The 19,574-nt window shown below is 43.8% G+C and overlaps 1 protein-coding gene across 1 annotated transcript; it reads left to right on the top strand.

Annotated features, from left to right (window-relative positions):
• The first annotated feature begins 16,082 nt into the window (after positions 1–16,082).
• On the top strand, positions 16,083–17,355 carry RRS1 (ribosome biogenesis regulator 1 homolog). The gene has a single exon (XM_041473667.1). It carries the CDS (start codon positions 16,145–16,147, stop codon positions 17,225–17,227), a length of 1,083 nt encoding a protein of 360 aa, XP_041329601.1. The 5' UTR covers positions 16,083–16,144; the 3' UTR covers positions 17,228–17,355.
• Positions 17,356–19,574: the final 2,219 nt, after the last annotated feature.

The raw sequence follows: 19,574 nt of genomic DNA, 5'->3' as shown, positions 1-19,574 counted from the left end.
AGCACAGGGCACTCTGGATAAAACCAGTCTCAGTGCTGTGCATAACTCCTTCTCCAGATCACAGGCTGGATGATTGGCTGCATCTGGAACCTTCAGGTCAAGGACTGAAAGTGAGTGACACACAGGTGGGGCAAGAGGGGAGCGTTCAGCAAGGGCAGTCAAATGAGTCTGTCCAGTTTACTGGCCTGGTATTTTGCCTTTAACCCTCAGGAGATATGCAAATATTTTCAAGGAATTCCTTAAGTAAACTCATTGCCAAGCCCATTTATATAGACTCATCATCATCTCAAAGCACTGAAGTGTAGCAGAAAAATAAACTATAAAAAAATTTTAAACTAGGGATGAAAAGAAACAGGAAAGGAGTGTGGAGGAGAAAAAATAGCTTCTTCAGAAGAAATAAGAAGAAGAAAATGAGAAAAAAATACTCTGGATAGGGAATATACACCTCCTACCTTGAATAGTCTCTACCTGTTGAGGACCCACACAACAAAGATAAGATCATCTCACCTACCTGTGACACTTACTAATGAGGGCTATACTTGGGTTACTAAATTGTCCCTAAGATTGCTGAAGAGAAACAAGCACTTCTGGGGCAAGCTTTGCCTTGTCTCAAAGAAGTTATCCAGAGTATCTTGGTATTTCTTGTTTCTCTCCACTGGCTCTACAAGAAGCCTGAACAACCAGCTCTGTGTGGCTCTCGAGTGTGGGTGCCTAAAGCTAGTAGAGGTTACCAACACAGCAACATACCCCACGCTCCTGTGTGGTCTCTTCTGCTTCTTGATGTTCCCAGGGACTCTGGAGCTCCATGTTTCCCACCTCCCAGAGAGAGGTGCCCACCACAGATGAAGATGTCATGCTGCCAAGCTGAAGATCAGCCGAATGTTTTGGAAACCAGGATCTGGCACACCACAAGACACAAGACAGGCAGGCTCAGATGTCTCAGGGTATCACTGACACCTACTGCCAGTTCCTAACCATAAAGCGTGGCCAAATAGAAACCAGTATATTCCCTCCAGCGTGAAAACTTTGAAAAATCATGTAGAAGTAGCAACTATAGCACTTAAATTTGTAAAATACAACTGCCTGTGGTAAACTGTCCTTCATGGGCTGGCTACAGGTCTTGTGTAAATTCACCAAAATCAGGGAGAAATTGTAACAGGAACAGAGCACAAGCCCTAGCAGAATGACAATAGCAGGCATATTCAGCAGCATACTAATTCAGTTCACTAAATTGGGCACTATCCCACTTTATTTAAATAATCAGAGTGAAAGAGACATTTATAGAATGAAAAGTTTGGAACAAAGTTAGATTTAAACAAAACTGAATGAAATAAAAAGGTGCATTTTCAGTTGGCAGAAAGAAATGGACTATATTTGGATTTTGGTCAGAAAAGGACTGTTTTTATCGCCTCTAAATATGGTAGCAGGACTCTGAGGTCCCCGGTACTGGAAGTGATTCTGGAGGCACATCCTCTTTGGAAGAAGATTAGGGTAATTTTCCACACATTTGTGTTTATTAATAGAGGGGGGGAAGAAAGACTTAAATGTCTCGGAATTGATGGAACCTTGTAAAAGCCTCAGAGACAGGAAAAGCTTCTCTTCCGAGCCTGTACTATACACTCTAGCAGGCATCTTGCATCAAAGCATTGCTGCCTTCAGCCATCCACCTCTTCATCCCAAGAGAAGTTGAAAAATCACCAGGAATCCCTAATCCATTTGAGAACATATTTTGAATCTGTTTTCAGGCAGGTGTTGAAGTAAAATGACACGGAGTTCAATCCACAACTATTACCTTGGTAATGAACAGAGATGGTCCCAGTTTCTACCCATGGTGGCCTTCCAAAGGGTGCTGGCAGAACCCAGACACCCTTGCAGAACAATTACATGGCTCAGCTATTTCCATGGGGTTTTTTGGGGGGTTTTGTTCTTTTTTCTTCTTTTTTTTTTTTTTTTTTGGAGTTGACGGCCTGACTAATTTCTGGGTTATGGTTTTTTGTATGGATTTGAGCCAACAGCCAGGTGACCTTGAGCTCACCATGCTCTGCCAGCTATTCTGTGATGTTGTCTTCCTACTTCTCACCTGCCTCCCCACTGCACCTGCAGAGTGCAGGGGTATCAGCTCATCCCAGCAGAACACTCTCCTTGTTCCCTTCTATTCTGCAGAGAAAGGTCTTCAGACAGACAAGGCCAAAGTTTTCAAGTGTATTGACTTCAGTGGAGTGTCTTCAGCTTCCACCTGCACAGCAGACAGAGTGAGGATGTGCAGTGAGCACCACTGACATGCCAGTGAGGAGCTCTGGGCTGACGCAGCTCTCACAACACTTTTGTGCAATCTTGTGCCCTCCACAACATCTGTGACCTGAAGTTTCAGCAGGATGAGATACCTGCCAGGGCTGAAGAAGCAGTGAAAGTGGGAACATCGCCGTGATCCAGAGGTGTGACTGCAGCTCATACTTGAGTCACCTTCAGCTGCCAGCTCTGGCACTCACAGCAATATTTCTGCACAGACTGTGCAAATCTGCCCAGGACCCTGGGTGAGCACTTGGCTGAGGATGTCCTCAGCGTCACAGTTCCCTTGTTATTTGTACCCCAGCCAGGAAACTTCAGGTGCACTCAGGATGGAAAGCCAAGCCACAATCCACTCCCTGAGCTGCACAACAGCAAAGGCGTAAACCAAAATGCATGGAACCTCTTGATACTTTGGAGATCCAAATGCAGTTGTTGGCTTGCTGGATGGAAGGGATGCAAGCAGACTACACAACCTCCTGAAAACATCCTGTAGATCTACACATGCACCAGCCTCCCTGTGAAACAGTATCAGGTTAACTACATGCATTCACAGAAAAGCAGGGCATTTATTTATAATGGAGGCATTTACAGAAGGCTCTTTTATCTGTATACTGTGTGGTACCAAATAGAGGATTCTGTGAGCATGTGCATGGGATAACACTGAAAAATGTATCTACATTATTTTTGTTAAATATCTCACTAATGTGAAAGAAAGACTAAAGGTCATCTGTCAAATGTAGTTGTGAGGCAGAAAAAAAATCCTCTCATGTTGCATATCTTGAAACCTTTCAGCTCATGATATTTTTGTTGAACAGAGAAAATGTGATCAATGAATCATTCAGAGTCCTGTGCCTAATAATGGAAATCAAGAGTGCCTTTTGATGATGAGTTTAAGATGCTTTTATTAACCTGTCTCAAGATGGTTGATTGCTTCCTAATGTGATGAGATCCTCTCCGGCACTTGAATTTTAAATATTTAGAGATCTTTATTGTCAAATGCTTCTCAATAATACTTCCCAATAAATGAATTATTGTGCAAATTAAGCTCAAGGTATTTTTTAACAAAATTTCAGTATTCTGTAAAGACTAATCATGTTCTATAAAGTACTTGCTAAAATAAAGATAACTAACAAGAAGACACCTGGAAATTAATGAGGGACTAGGTGGATCTCATTTTCTTTTTAGACTAAGTTTCTGAGTGTGTAAATACTCTAATTTCTAATTCTAACTGCCTCCAGGCCTCCAGTTAAATTTTGGCTCACCATAACAGTGCATATGTGAGTAGAAATTAATTCATCTATGCTCAGATCCTAAGGAGCAAAGCCATTTTCAGCCCTAATGCTTTCTGATACAAAATCTATTTTACATCTATTGACTGTATAGATTACATTCACATTTGTTTCACAATTCTGTTACACAGTTAGAGAAGCTCAAAGTGATGTCTTACTAAATGAGGATCAGGCCGTTGCACATAAATTTTCACTCCTGTTTCAGGATGACAATTTCCATTTCATTTACACAAAAGTGAAAAACAAAGAAATACATTTAAATCCACTGGACTGTACAAATGGGAAAACAGAGTAAGAAAATTTTAAATTAGATGAGATGAGGAGCAGTGTTCCACATTTAAATGATTACATGCTTTGTAGAGTTAGAATAGATAGTATTTTGTTCATACACACTTTTCAAAACTCTGACAGCTTAGGCCTTCTTCTTGAAAGACAGTTCCAGTACAAATTCGGAATTTATAAAAGGAACAGAGCACAGCTTTTCATTAGGTCGTGCCAGCCCCAGCTATTCATGGTAGAGGAGTTTCCCGTACCCTGTTTTCACCTGGTGATATGTTAGAAGACAAATTATTAATCAAAAATTAGGGTGCTATCTGGTCAAATTCATTTGACTTTGCTTTATTGTACAGCTATATGACATAGTGCTCAATTGTCTCATCTGCCATCTGCTTTGGTGTCAAGATGTGCTTTTTCCCAAGTGACATTCTGTTGTCAATTGCAGGATTCTTGACATTTCAAAATGTCTTTGTTGAGAGCTTTATGGTCTGCTTCAGGTTTCCACAAAAAGCATTGTTGATCACCACTACGGGACTTGCTGTCTGTGGCAGCCAAAGGGATTGTTCACCCTGCCTTTTCTGGGCAGCTCCCTAGAAAATTCTGAAGCTTTGCAGTCCTTTCTCCCAGTTCTCTGCCAGTTTCACAATTCCCTGCCAGTTTCACTTCTGAGTGAAGAATTCAGATGGGTTCACTCGGTCTGTTTGCTATTTTGCTCTTCACTTGATCTACATGTTCAATATTCTTCTATTCATCTGTACAATGCAAATGCAGTATCAGATAATCAATGTTGGTCCCATTCCATGAGGCCTTAGTCATCTCCGTACAGGTCTGGACTGCAAGAGTTAATATGTTATTGAGATCTCATCTTATTGTTTCCAATTTAATTTAAAATGGACTATATTTTACACAAGGCAGCAGTTGTGCACAAAATGGTGTTACACTCTCTCATGAGCTGAATATGAATCAAGTGTGTGGTGCTGGAAAAAAGAGACAAAAAAACCAAACCCAAACCGTTCTTACTCTTTGGGGTACTAAAAGAAAGGCAGGATGTTCATTGGCCAGACTTGGGAGTCATGTTACTGATTTTCATTTGGGGTATCAAAGCTTAAGAAAGATTTGAGAGCTTTCAGGGGACAGAACAAAGAATAAAAAGTCTGGAGAACGAGACACAAATGAGGATGGCTTAGAGGCACAATTATCATCACTGCAGCTTCTGGAGGTCCTTCCCTTTCACAGGGCTGCAAATGTGTGGTTTTTGAATTCTTGACACAATCCTTCTAGCCCACAAACATCAATGTGTTCTTTTGAGAAATTTTTTTAAAAATCTCAGGAAAGTGTAGGGAATAGATGGGAAAAGCTGCCTTCCTGAAGTCTCATTCACAGCGCCTGTGTGAGTATGTAATGCAAGTTACAAGGATGTTACTAATTGTCTGGAGTATCTGCATTATTTTTTTCCCCTTCCACACCCTTTTCAACAGCTTAGCTTAATTGAACTCTCTGAGGGTACCTACCTGTATCTTGCAGATACTCAGACAATTAGTAACCCCTTTGTACCTAACTGTGCCCGTACTGTACCCTCAGAAACAAACAAAACAGAGCAACTCTGGCCAGATGCTGTAAAGCTGTGCCCTTCTAATCAGTCTCAGTGACAGGCTGTGCACAAAAGCAGGCTCCGGTAGCTGGCAAAGCTGATGTAACTCAAGGCAACACCAAGTTACACCTGTCCAGGCTCAGGCTGTAGACCTGTACAGTAGCAATGACAGAATTTGGTTTGTAAAACCTTTCTGGATAAAAATCCCACATAGCTTTCTTAATGAATTTAAATAACCTCTCAAAAAATAGTTTGTACCATACAGAAAAAGGTCACAAGAGCACTTCTGCTTCCAGAAGTGGTAATTAACATATTATTTGGCCTTGTAGTTTTTAATTCTCATAAAGTGATGTACATGGCCAGCAGTTCTTGAGGACGCTGTTGTACTAATGTTACTGACAAACTCTATAAGGAGGATAAGTGGACTCACACTGAGAACAAATACACAGTGTCCATGTGAGGCACTTCCCAAAAGTTTTGTACATTGAAACATATCATACATCCAACAATCTCTTTCAAATGTTCTACTGGTAGCCGTGCTCCTTCATGTTGATATCATGGTGAGAATGGAGGGCTTTATGATTTTGTGCTCAGTGATGTACCCTACTGGAGAATTTTGCTTTCAAAACATGCAGTTAAACACAAACCTCACTTAAATGAGAAGGACTCTTCATGTGCCTGAGTACCTTCTTGAATGAAGCAGCAAACAAGAGTTTCCCCACCTAGTTTAGCCAAAGATGAAGCTGAGAGATGAAGCAAGGTAGCTGTCAGAGTATTTTGATTTGTCTGAACAGTTCTCATCTAGCATTAGCTCTCATTAACTTGGCAAATCCCCACTCACTGCCCACAACATGTGGGAAACCTAGCCAAATTTTGCTCTTCTCTATCTAACACAAGTGGTAATGTACTAGTGTGCTTTTAGGGCTACTACAGCAAAAGTTTGCTACACATTTAATGTCAAAATGTGTTTTCTGGACCTAGAAGCTCTATCATCCCCTCCATTTTCAGACAGAAGCATAATGTGATAGAAACATTTCCTTGAAAACTGCTGTCATGCCATTACCCTGAAATACACCAAAACAAAGGAGTTTCAAGTCACTTTGGGGGCTTGTTCATCTGGGCGTTTTGCAAAGAGCAAGTATGCAACAATCTGCTGAATTTTCCAAATTTATAATGAAAACAACACAGAAACACAGCCTGTGTCCTGTTTGATCACATCTCAGCTAATCTGCATATAAAAAATTTGAGGGGTTTCTAAAAGGAAGAGATTGAAGCTCCAGCTCATAAAGTTCTGAAATTCATGCTTAACACAGTCTGCTTGGGCTAACACAAGTGGCTAACTTGCAATACAAAAGTAGCTAGCTGACATGAGGCAAGAAAACAGGTTTGCAAGGATATATTCTTTATATATGTATGTGATTTTAAACTAGTGTAATTTACACAGAATATGCAAACTTAAATGTGAAAGCATAAAAGCAAGATCCATTTTTTTGCCCCAGAGAACAGTAATCAATACTGCAGTCAAAGTGCATTTTCCCTGTATGTAAAGCAAAGATTTCATGCCACCTCAAAAACCACTGCTAAATCCATTGAGATGATGATCACAAATCTCTCAATTTCCAATACCAACCCAGCCTTTTTGTCTAAATAGATGTTTGATAGTATCCATCTACTTTTCTTTTTGTCCAAATTGTTTGAGTTTAGAGGGTTTATTTAAAAGACAGGCTTAGTGTCAGATGCTTCCATCATAATAATCCATAGCCTGAACACAGTCTATGAATATTCTCCGTCCAGTCCTAAATCATCTACTGGGTTGTTTTTTTCTTTCTCTAATCAGCAAAAACATAATGAGAATATGCTTTACTCAGAGCTGTTTTGCACAGCTTGAGTAAATTGGAATGAAGGAAAAGCTGTGATCATTCAAACCATTTATTTAAAGAGATGTTGCTCACCTCCTTCTTCCCTACTGATCTTCTAAGAGGCATTTATGAAGTATTTTTCCATGTAGCTTTCCTCTTCTTTAATCTACTCTCTCTGATTGTAAATGACTGTATTTTCAATGGTGTAGGCTACAAAACCCAGGAAAGGCCTTACCAAATGAGTGGAAAGCAATTACTTTCCAATACACAACACTGTCCATAGCAAGCGTGCACCTGGGATTTTCCATGATCCTGTAATTGACCAGTAACATCAATAAGGGTTGAGTCACAAGCTTAATCCACAACTCAACTACTTCTCAAACTTACCATCAGCTCTTTCTCAAACTTACCAACACCTGTTTCTCACACTTACCACACCATTCACACTTATCATGCATTTACATCAGGGTATTGTAGGAAAGTTCTGCCTGCCTTACTCACACAATTTAGTGGGTACGTTTGCCAGGTCCCCAGAAATGCTCTGTAGACCTGCACCAGAAACTCATCCTCTGACACACCTGTGATACCTTGGGGTTTAGCTCTCTATTTTTTTTTTCCTTTTTGATTTTGTGCTGCTTTGGTGTGTGGGTCTGGGTTTCATATAAGGGGATAGTAAGCTCTCTTCACAGAGTAGTTAGACACAACAATGCCTTCTCTAGCTGGGGACCCAAGGACAGCCGGATCCAGATCTCAGGCCCAAAAGTATAAACAACGTGGACTGAAGAGAGAAAAAATGAGAAGGATGGGACTTCATGGGCTGGGCTGTAATTGGACAATTAGCTCCAATATGCTAATGGACCAAAACTTATAAAAATGTGAGATCTTGTGATCAAGCCCTCTTTTTGCTTCCATCTGGGAGCCATCTGGGCAGAACGAAAGCCGTGGCTCTGGTACTTCCAGGGTGTGGCCTTTGAAGGCACTTCAGTAAATATTCTTTTATTCCCCTTAACTCTGTGTAGCCTCTGTTCCAGCTGTTTAACACAGCACCTGGACACTGAAAGTGCCTGCTCTGCCCACCAACAAAACAGTCCAGAGACAGGCTGCAGCAAGATTTCCTCACAGACCATGGGAATTCAAGCTTGGTGCATCACAGCAGTAATTAGAAACACTCATGGGCATGATCAGAGTACAGCACAGGCTATGAGGAGCAGCTTCAAATACAGGGGCAAGTAAGTCAGTACATGTTTCAAGGATTAATGGGCTTTGTAGATTGAATTGTAGATGTCCCTGCTCTGTGCAGGCAGGAAGGACTAAGTGGGCTCCAAAGGTCCCTTCCAGCCCAAACTATCCTATGATCCTGCATATGCTTTAAAGCAGTGAAGAAGAAGGAACAACAGAAGAGAATGAAAGTTATGAGAGGAAAACAAATATCCAAGTGATTGTTTTTATAGAGAATCTCCAAGGCACACAAGATAGCATATTCTGGATGGAGCAAAGCAAGTATTTGAAAGCCCAGAGAGGAGGCAGGTGTAGCATCATCTCCAAGAGAAAGGGAAGGTGTCCTCTGTCAGAGCCAGGAATATTTGGGCAGCTAGAGAATGTACATGCTTGGCCCTGTAAATGCTGTAGAGAAAGGGGAAACAAGGACCAACAACGCAGCCCAGGAAACATTTGTATTTCCATACAGTACCTCACACTGACAGACAGTCCAAGAAGCAAAGTTGTATTAGAAATCTGCAGGTTTTAAACCAACAGTTAACAGTGTTGTGGACTAAGTAATACATGCACCCTTGGCTAAAGAAGCAAACCTTCTATTTTGTCCCTTTTGTTTATTGTGTGAATATGTATATTTATTTTCATTTTATTGCTTGTAACTACTGCTACACACAAAATTGCCCTGCCCTGCTTTAACATTTCCTTAGTAACTCAGAAAAATTTCAGATTGAGCAGTTCCCACAGTACCTGTAGGATTCTGAAAATTGAGAATCTATCCTGTTTTGTCCCTTATCATGTAGTGCAGTTGCTGAGAAGCAGAGGCACATTGTAGAAAACAAAAAGAATAAAGATGCACTGTGCAGAACAGCTGATTTGGGTTTGTGGCAGCATGAGGGAGGCTCTGAGCAGCTCGGAGAGTCTCATCTCCTCCAAGGACTCAAGAGCCCTGACTGCAGATTAGGACAGGGATTTCCTGCCCCAGCTCTGAGGGCTCTGATTCAGCAGCAGCAGCAGCAGCAGAGAGGTTACCTTGTGATGGCCAACGTCATTGCTGCATCCAGCTATTCCCACTCCACCCATCTGAGATGTTCCCAAACCTTTTGCAGGAATGACTGAGCAGTCTGTGTAGCAACTTGTTTAGTTTATAGTATATTATAAGAAGGTAAGAGCAAATTGCTGCCATATTCCCTCACCACAGCAAGCTGTGAACTTGTTGCTACAGGAAGAGGTATGGGAGGTCTCTGCAGCTACAAGAGCAGTTAAGCCACCTTTACAAGACAGACTTCTTCAAGAAGAGGTTTGGTAGGCTGTATAGGTACAAACCAGGATTGCTTCTCCAAGGAAAGATGTCCCTGATTGTGAGTCAAGCTGTGGCTAATTCCCTCAGGAAAAGAGCCAGTCTGAGAGATTGCTGTTCCCTCTCAAATGCCTAGCCACAAATTCACACTCTCACGCCACCCCAGAAGCTATGCTGATTCAGCTACCCTGTGAGCATGGCCTGAAACGTGTGAATTGACTACGTTAATCTCCAGGACTTCTTTTTCAGCAGAAGAACTATTTTAACCAAATCTGTCGTCACTTGGTAATGATGTAGAGCCACAGCCCTAGGCTGTATGACATTCAAAATGAATAATATTTGTTTAACAGAATTTCTCCTAATTTACTCTAAGACACAACACATATCCTAGGTAGAAGCTCACAGAAGTTTACAGATTATTCTTGTCTTGCAAAACTCACCTGCAGTTACATGGGGTTGAAATTCTCCTCAATATCTTGGACTGAACTCTTAAAGTGTCCTAAATCTAAACCAAAACTATTTTCCCATTTCATTAATAACTATCAACTGGGAATGTATTAGCAACACCTTGAAGTCTTTAAAGTAGCTTTAAGAACAAAATGGTTTAAAAACACACTGAGGACAAAAGTCCATCCTGACAGATCAGCTTTATTGATGAATGGAAAAATGGAGGATAAGAGGTTACAAACCATGTTTGGGAAGCCTTTTTCTTGCTGTCAAGTAGTGCTGAAGTGTTGAAGACACCTTTGGCAAGCAGGACATCAGCAGGCATCTCCATGTCATCCTTCAAGGGCTGGGAGAAGATTCAGGCAGTTGAGGTGCATTAAATGGGTGTGGTGTGTGTATGAAATGATGCTTGGACCTATGTCTAGTCTCAGGTTCAAATTTCCCCAAAAGGTTCCTGAAGAGTCATGGCCCTGAGTGCATTGTACTGTCTTGCTTTATGACCAGGCCTCATATTTTTTTCTTTTACCAAGAGGAATGTGAATGCTGTTATCTGCATAGGTTTAATCACATGCATGGAGTATATGTACATGCACATAAAAGGATGAGATTTTTCTATTGAAAACATGTCCTAAGAAGGCCACTGCTGGGACAGGGATTATTTCTGACTCACAAAGCAAAAGAATATAGGAACTGGCATGGTCATTGCCAGCAGACGTACATTTATCTTTCTCCCAGATTCATGGTATTGAACCTCTTGCTCCATTTAATTTGTCTTGTGTCCCTCTGTCAACAAAAATCAGTAATGACTATGGCCAATCTTTTATGTCATGGATGAAGACTTTAATGTTTTTCACTTCCAGTGTTGGAGATAATTCCAACCCAACCCAAGAACAGGGGAACTTGTTTTGTTCTTCTGTTTACAAGTGCAGACTTAATCAAGGACAAATCTCTGAGCATGACAGATTTGTTCTAAAGAAGGAAATGTGTTCATTGGCTTTTTTTAACTTGTAGAAGTAATCTTATGCCAAAAAGTAGGTCTACTCTAGACAGATGATAAGAAGGACTGACCCTGGAACAGGCATGTGTTACTACGTTGCCATTCTTTCCATCACTGCCAGATAAAGTTCTCATTCTGTTCTTTAAATTATCCTAAAAAACACCCAACAAAACCAAGCCACACCATTGCTGGTATTTCTAATATTAAGACTGTGCTACAAGAAAACTTTCTCAAACAAAAATCAGGTCACAGTTAAGCTCATAAAAAAAGCAAACCACATCACAATCTGTTCTCAGTCTGATTCCCTAATGCATAGCAAGATAGGCATCAAGCACTTGGGAAGGCCTCAAATTAGCTTAGCTTTGTTTTGTTTACCCAAAATCAGTTCAGTGAAACCACACAGTCACAACCAGTCAAATGATGAAAATAGATTCTGGTCTACCCATCACTTTCCACAGAGCCTGCAGTCATCCAAATCTCCCTGCTATCTCAACAGCTATCTGTGTTCTGGCTTCTGCACCAAAAATCAGGCTCTGCTTAGTTATCCACTTGTAACTGCATTCCAAACTACCTAGTCTTAGGTTTTGGAACTAGAGCTACAGCCTCCTGACTTTCATCTGCACTGGTTTTGGTGTTTTTTTCCATAAATGCAGCATTCTGCTATAATCACATGAAATATTTAGACACGAAATTTAAACCTGCTCATTTTTACAAACCAGCCAGAAATGTTTTGAAGTGTGTGAGCACAGACAATATAATCCTTATGAACACAACTTGTTTAGAACTAAGCATGTCCCCTTTGAGGTTCCTAGTAAGGCCTTTCAGTGGTGAAACCATGAGAAGGAATGCCCCATTATTTGAAATAAGTAATATAATTCTTGTAACAGGAAAAGCTCTGACTACCAAATGTATTTTTGTTATACTGCTGAAGTCAACTTGCACATTTTATAAAAGAGAGTGCCTTAAATCTTTGTATTTTTTTTTTATTCCTTACAGACAGTTTTTTTACATTATATGGACTAGTGACTAGGAAAGAGTTTAGCCAAATTTGGATTCCTGTGTTTTGTTATTTGAACTGAAAAAGCACTTATATGTCCCAGGAAATAGGATACATGCTGAAATACATGAAATGTATGTTACAGGGGTAAAAAAAATGTATCAGGAAGAAGAATTGGGTCCATAAATTGTTGTACTTTATATAGCTTCAGTGAGCAATCAACTTCTCCCTTTTAGAAAAAAATCCTACAGCACAGATTTTTACTTCAAAATGTACTGAACAAAGTCAGTGGAAGGGAATTATTCGGAGATAGTGTGGATATTTTAAGGGCACTTTCTACTATTTTCCAAAATTATCAGCACTTTGAGTTTGCCTGATAAAAGTGTTCTTCATAACAATCCTCACAGCAGGCTTATGAATTGATTGAATCATCTTGTAACTACATCTACTGCCATCCAGAGGTAATTGGCAAAAGTTTGAAGAGTAAATCTAAGTTAATGGTATCACTAACAGTGAGACATGAATCCTGTACATTAGATCAGCTCCTATCAAACACAAACTTCAAGTTGCAGCCAGATGAACAGAAACTACAAAAATAAAAGTTAAGTAGGATAATTCTTTATTCTTTCTCACAAGAAAAACAAACCTGATGGTATGTCACGCTGATGCTGTAGTTTTTTTGGTGCATCACGTATATCTTGCATTATGCTTTCAAATAATCTTTTGGACAAGTGTTTCTGTAAATTATACTCTGCCATATTATGTTTCTCATGCAGCTAAATTTTTAATGTGGTTAAAAAAAAAAAAAAAAAAAGACCCCAAACTCTACAGCATTCTTCATCTCAAATAAAAACTGCACTTTGCAAGAGAATCCAAACTCTGCCTGGTCACCTCCCAGTAAAGAAAGCAAGGAAAGAGTAGAGCATTAAGCACATATATGCACATACTGTGACATGTATTGCTATTGCTCATACTGAAGAGGTAAAGTACCCCAGGGAAAGGGAGAGCAATGATGAAATTGTTTAATTATCTATGGATTGTAAGTGCCCACAGTTAGCTGTTGTCAAGCCCTATAGCTGAGCACAACCAACAGGCAGTCTGTGAAATGTGATATTTGATATGCCAAAAGGAACACAGGAGCTCCAGAACAGAGATGATCAAAATGAATAAACACTTCTAAAAATTCATTCTTTTAAAAATTGCTGGGAAAGTATTTTTAAAAGACTGATTTAACATGAGATAATAAATCATTCATTTCCTAAAAGCTGTTTCTATAACTGGACATTGGTATTACCCTTTCATTTTTTGGAAGGCCCAGATTTGCAGAAGTACACACACATCTATTTCCTTAACAGAAGCCATGTACCTGGCTGCAATCCCCAGCTCTAAGCTGGGAGTACAAGTTCAAAGGCTGTGATTACTACAGTCCCCCTCCTCAGAAGGGGACAGTTTCCCAAAATATCCATGACTATTTACAAATCTCTGTACACAAATCTTTTCCAATATTCTCCCAACTACCACCTTCCCAACCACACCGTGAAATCACAAACTGCAAACTCCAAAAGCAGGGTCGTGCTCTGAGATGCAGATTCCTGGAATACATAAAAAGGGTGGAATTCAGATCAACACAGCAGTTTCCAGAATGTAATTTTTACCTTCTGAGATCCCTCTACATGTTTTCAGGTAAAGCAAGAAGGTCAGTTCCTGGCATGCACTCCTTCTGCTACTCCAGTGGTAATCATTAACAGTTCAAGCAACTTTGGAAGTGCAAGAGACGATGTCCTCTCAGCCCAAGGCATCTAACTGAAGCATTCTGGACTTTGTACAAATACAGACCAAAGGAACTCTGTGAGTTAGCTGCAGAAGGATAAAACAGGAGGGTACCTGGGTCAGTGTAAAGGTATTAACCAGACTTTAACAAAACAGTGGGTCTTACAGTCCAAAAGTTCAAATTTATGCCTAAATCTAGATAGTGCCTATGCACCTCTTCACAGAACTGTCTTTAAAATTAGTTTTATCCGCAATTCCAGGTGAAAGTATGAGCTACCCAAGGCACAAAATATTATCCAATGCCATCTTGTGGTAAACAAGAAAATAGTCCATGCCAACCAGCTTGGATTTAAATGCGTAGGGATTCTGTTGCTCCACAAATCATGCTCAAAACGGTTGACTTGAGGGAAAAAAAATTCCAGGTTAGACTATGGGTAAGTTGTGTTATGCTAGCCATTAGAATTTGAGCATCAGTTATTTGTCCTCACCTTATAAACACAGCATTTTGTTTCATTTCAACAACACTGCTGTGGCATTGCACTCAGAATCATTTCCAGCACTCCAAAACTAATGCAAAGGCAAAGACGGGATACTAACTTAGAAGAGAACTGTACCTTGTATAAAAACACCCATCATTTTCCTTCACTACAGCTAAGTGCTATCATGAGCTTGTTTTTAGGGCACCAGGGATCAGCTCAAAATATCATGGCCACACAAGCCAAATCACTGTATAGCTATAAAAGGATTCTTCTGTAGCCCATTTGTTTAAAAATAGCATGGAGGTATCTGTGACCCAGCTGACCTTTAGGAGCACACCATGTCACCCCAATCACCTCACTTATGTCTGTTGAGACATCTGCCAGATGATACTGCTTCCCAAATGCTGTTCCTCCCCTCCCTTTTCTGCAGGCAGATTTATCCACAACACCTGTGTCAGTCTCGGTGGAGCTGCATACAGCACTTGAATTTTGATCCTGCAAGGAGCACTCAGGACTGTTCTACAGCAAGGAGCATCAGAGGATCATATGCTAAAAAAAAAAAAATAAAAAATAAAAAAAAAAAATCATAAAAAAACCCAAAAATCACACACACACCAAAAAAAAAAAAAAATTTTTTTTAAAAAAGGGAAAAATATATGTTCCTGTGTCACAGTCTCAGTGTTTGAATGCCACAGCACATCCTGACTGCAGGCAAAGGAAAGGGAAGCTGCAGAGTCCCATTGACTCTACGATGGTCCCACCACTCTGCTTTTGGCATTTGCCTCCCCTCGTGTCCTGAGTCTTCCCAGGTATGCTCCACCTCAGCACCACTCAAGGTGGCAGCAGGAAACCGATTTGGGGCTCCCCTGAACCCCACACAAGCCCAGCCTGGGGTCACTGGGGATTTCATCAGTGTCATTGGTGATCATCGGTATCACAGCTGAAGGGTCCAGAAGGTGAAGTCCCATGAGGAGCGGCCAAGGGAGCCACGGTTGTTTTGGACAAGAAGAGGCTCAGGAGTGATCTTACCCCTCTCTACAACTAGGCAAAAGGAGGTTGTAGCAGGTAGGGTTTGGCCTCTTCTGCCAGGCAATAGTGACAAGAGGATATAACCTTGTACTGCATCAGGGGAGGTTCAGGTTGAGTATTAGAAATAATTTCTCCACAGAAAGGGTGATTAAACACTGGAATGGGCTGCCTAGGGAGGTGGTGGAGTCACTGTCCCTGAAGATTTTTAATGAAAGACTGGACATGGCATTCAGTTTCCTGGTCTAGCTGACATGGTGATGTTTGGTCACAGTGCGGACTTGACGTCCTCAGAGGGCTTTTCGAGCCGAATTGATTCTGTGATTCTGAGACTGGAAGCGCATGCCCATAAGCCATGCGGGACCCCTGGCAGACCACGGCTCCTCTGGCACACCGCGGGCCCGGCAGCCCCGGGCCCGGGCGGCTCTGCGGGGAGCCATGGCTCCCTCTGGCGGGCCGGCGCGACGGGACTACATCTCCCGGCGGGCATTGCGCCCGTCCCGCCCCCAGGGCACGGCGGCTCCGGGCCCGGCGGTTCCGGCGCGCTGACCCGGCGGAGCTTTGCCGCACTCCGGGGCAGCGGCGGCGCCGCTCGCACGTGGAGCCGCTGCCATGGCGGCCGTGCGGGTGGAAGCGGTGCTGGCGGCCGCCGAGGAGCAGGAGGCGGAGAAGCGGCGGAGCATCACGGTGGAAAAGGAGCTGGAGCTGGAGTACGACCTGGGCAATTTGCTGGCCGTGGACCGCAACCCCCCGCCGGCGGCGGCGCTGCGCGGGGCCGGCCCGCGGCGGGAGGCGCTGCTGCGGGCGCTGGCCCGCGACAACACGCAGCTGCTCGTGTCCCGGCTCTGGGAGCTGCCGGCCGAGCGCGCCGGCGGCGCCGGGGGCCCGCTGGTGGCGCAGCTGCCCGAGCCCACGTTCCGCCTGCCACGGGAGAAGCCGCCGCCGAAGCCGCGGCCGCCGACGCGCTGGGAGCAGTTCGCGCGGCTGAAGGGCATCCGCCGCAAGAAGAAAACCTCGCTGGTGTGGGACGAGCAGGCCAAGGAGTGGCGGCGGCGCTGGGGCTACAGGCGGGCGGGCGGAGACCCGTCCCGCGCCTGGCTGGCGGAGGTGCCGGCGGGCGCCGACCCCGAGGAGGACCAGTTCGCCCGGCTGCGGCGGGAGAAGCGGGAGCGGGTGGCTCGCAACGAGCTGAACCGGCTGCGCAACCTGGCCCGAGCGCACCGCGCCGGGAGCGCCGTGCCCGCCGCGCCCCTGCACCCCACCGGCCACCAGGACCGCGACGAGCTGCGCCGGGTGGCCCGCGTGGCCCGCGTCTCCACCGCCTCGCTCGGCCGCTTCCAGCCGCGCCTGCCCAAGGAGTCGGCGGAGCCGCCCTCCCGCAGCGGCGGCAAGAAGCGCCGCTTCGAGCCGCTGCTGGGCAACCTGGCGGCCGAGCGCAGCCGGCAGCTGGAGCTGCTGCGGGACATGGGCAAAAAGAAGCCGGTGCTCGACATCACCCGCGCCGTCAACAAGCAGCTGCGGCAGGAGGAGGCCGAGGCGGCCGCTGCCAACAAGGGCAAGAAGCAGTCGAAGCGGGGCAAGCGCGGCCGCCGGCAGCAGCGGCCTGGGCGCAGCGGCAAGAAGAGCGGAGCCCGGCGGCAGCCGCAGAAAACTGCGGGCGGTGGCACCGGCGGGGCCAGGAGGAAGAAGGCGTGAGGGACAGTGTGCAGCACCGGCTGGGGATGCCCACCGAGGCGTGGGAAGGGACTGCCGCTGCCAGCCTCCTGCCCGGTGCTCTATTTACACACGTATCTGTCAATAAATGCGTTCTGATCTTTCTAAAACATGCTGTGTTTGGCTCTTAGCTGGTAGACAAGGAGGGCTGTGTTCTCCATCCAAGGGGGTCGGGAACACCGGTTCCCCCCAGTCTGGGGCTGTCGCAGTGACTTTTTTCACAGGTAATGTTGCTTCACAGTTGCCCTGCAGCATCTCTGCCAGGACAAAAGCTGAGCAAAGCTGTTTTCAGGTAGCTGGGACTGGACCGCAGATGTGACCTGGGGTTTTGATGGAGTAGCAGCCACAGGTGCAGTTAAAGGATGTGGCTGCTGCTCTCTGCCCTGCGCAAGTGGCCTGACGGTGGAGCTCTTGCTCTGTAAGTCAACTTCTGCTGCTCAGCTCTGTGGTATTCAGGTTCAGTTACAAAAGGAACATGGAATCTTACTGTAAGATTTATTACAGCGCCTAAGAAATTGTACAGATTGTCTACAGCATTTTGTTGATGAAAAAAGGACGTCAAAGCTGCTGACCAGCCATTGAGTTCAGGAGAAAAATGTTTGTATTGTACAGGTTAAAACCTAAATTTCTTCCTGTAGTAACAGTAATCCATCATTTTATAGAAATAATCTTACAGAGTTTACCTAGCAGTTTGAGACCAGGTAGTAGAAATTCTCTCAGACTTCTTCCCATTACTCTTGAACTTTGTAGTGTCACATGTACACTTGAAAAAGGGAAGAAAAAATCTGCTGTCTCAATGTGTGGCTTAGCTACAGGGAAAATGCTGTTCCCTGGTAAGAAAGTTAGTAAAACAAGTTTCAGTAATCTCAGTTAAATTAGGTTTTCAAACTTGGAGGTTTTTAGTGGTTAATGATGTTGTAACGCCTCACTGTGAGTTTTTGAAAAAGCTGGGTGACTTAAGCAGTTTTCTTCTTGTTCTGTAGCACTTCACTTAGGATGTCAGCTTCAGTAAAAAGCATCAGAAAGCCAAACCTTTGTGTAGGGGGGTGCTGAGGGCAGAAGGGGTTTGTACACCTTGGAGCTTGGATGGCATTGATGGACTGACCTCTGCCCAGCCTATGGGCCTTGCACAGCGTGTGTTCTTTGCCTCTCTAGTGCTTCTTGCCCATGTGCTGAGGCACCTGCAGCACTGCAGGCTGCTTTGGACTTGTCAGTGTCAGGAATGGTCTTGTGGGCACAACCCTCTGTTATCAACCCTTCAGTGTAAGTATCAAGGCAAAGCAGGGGCAAATAACACGTGGATGGATGGAAAAGGTTGTTTCAGAGAGACATTCCAGACCTCTGATCTTCCAGGCATTTCCATAGGGCACACCTGGTACATGCTCAGCCAGAGAGAAGGGCTCTTCTCCCATACACATACACACCTGATGAGGATTCTGTGCTGCTCACAAGGCTACTGGTCAATTTTCTCCACCAAAATCCCATGAAGTGTGTTCATCTCCAGCAGCAAAGTGGTCACCTGAGTAGAGGTGCAGGTGCTCCTGTGGTGTTGCCACTTTTTGGCTCTCACAGGTGGATAAAGGTTTTGCAGCTTCATGTAGGGGCCTGAGCAGGCCATTAACCTGCTTTCCCAAGCTCAGCACCTTGCAAAATCCTGAGTTTTGGGCTCGTCTGATCTGCTCATAGAATCAATGAATGGTATGGGTTGGAAGGGACCTTAAAGATTATCTAGTAAGACATAAAGAGTATGCAAAGGCAAAACACTTATATCTGTTACGTTAGAAAAATGATGCTTTTTTGTCAGAATCCAATGTTTCCTTTGCTCAGTACTGGTATACTACTATGCTGGCAGCTAAGCAGCATAGCTTACAGCTTAAAAATTAGGTTATAAAATTTTGATCCATCCTGCACTATAATTCACCGTGATTTCATAGAATTACAGGATTGTCATGGTTGGAAGGGACCTCTGGAGATCATCTTGTCCAAGGCCCCTGCCAAGGCAGGGTCACCAAGAGCAAGTGACACAGGAACATGTCCAGTGGGTTTTTAATGTCTCCAGAGGGAGAGACTCCACGACCTCCCTGGGCAGCCTGTTCCAGTGCTCTGCCACCCTCAGTGTGAAGAAATTCCTCATGCTGAGGTGCAGCTTCTTGTGTTTTAGTGTATGACCATTCCTCTTGTGTTTTAGTTTTTGACCATTCCTCTTGTGTTTTAGTTTTGACCATTCTTCCTTGTCCTGTCACTGGGCACAACTGAAGTCAGAAAAGTAGTTCACTTAATTCCAGGACCATGGGGGTTTTTTTATTTTTTTTCACTTGGCAATTCCATT

The sequence above is a fragment of the Pyrgilauda ruficollis genome, unplaced genomic scaffold, assembly GCF_017590135.1.
Source record: "Pyrgilauda ruficollis isolate IOZ18807 unplaced genomic scaffold, ASM1759013v1 scaffold30, whole genome shotgun sequence".
Taxonomy (NCBI): domain Eukaryota; kingdom Metazoa; phylum Chordata; class Aves; order Passeriformes; family Passeridae; genus Pyrgilauda; species Pyrgilauda ruficollis.
This window is presented reverse-complemented; position numbering and strand designations above follow the sequence as displayed.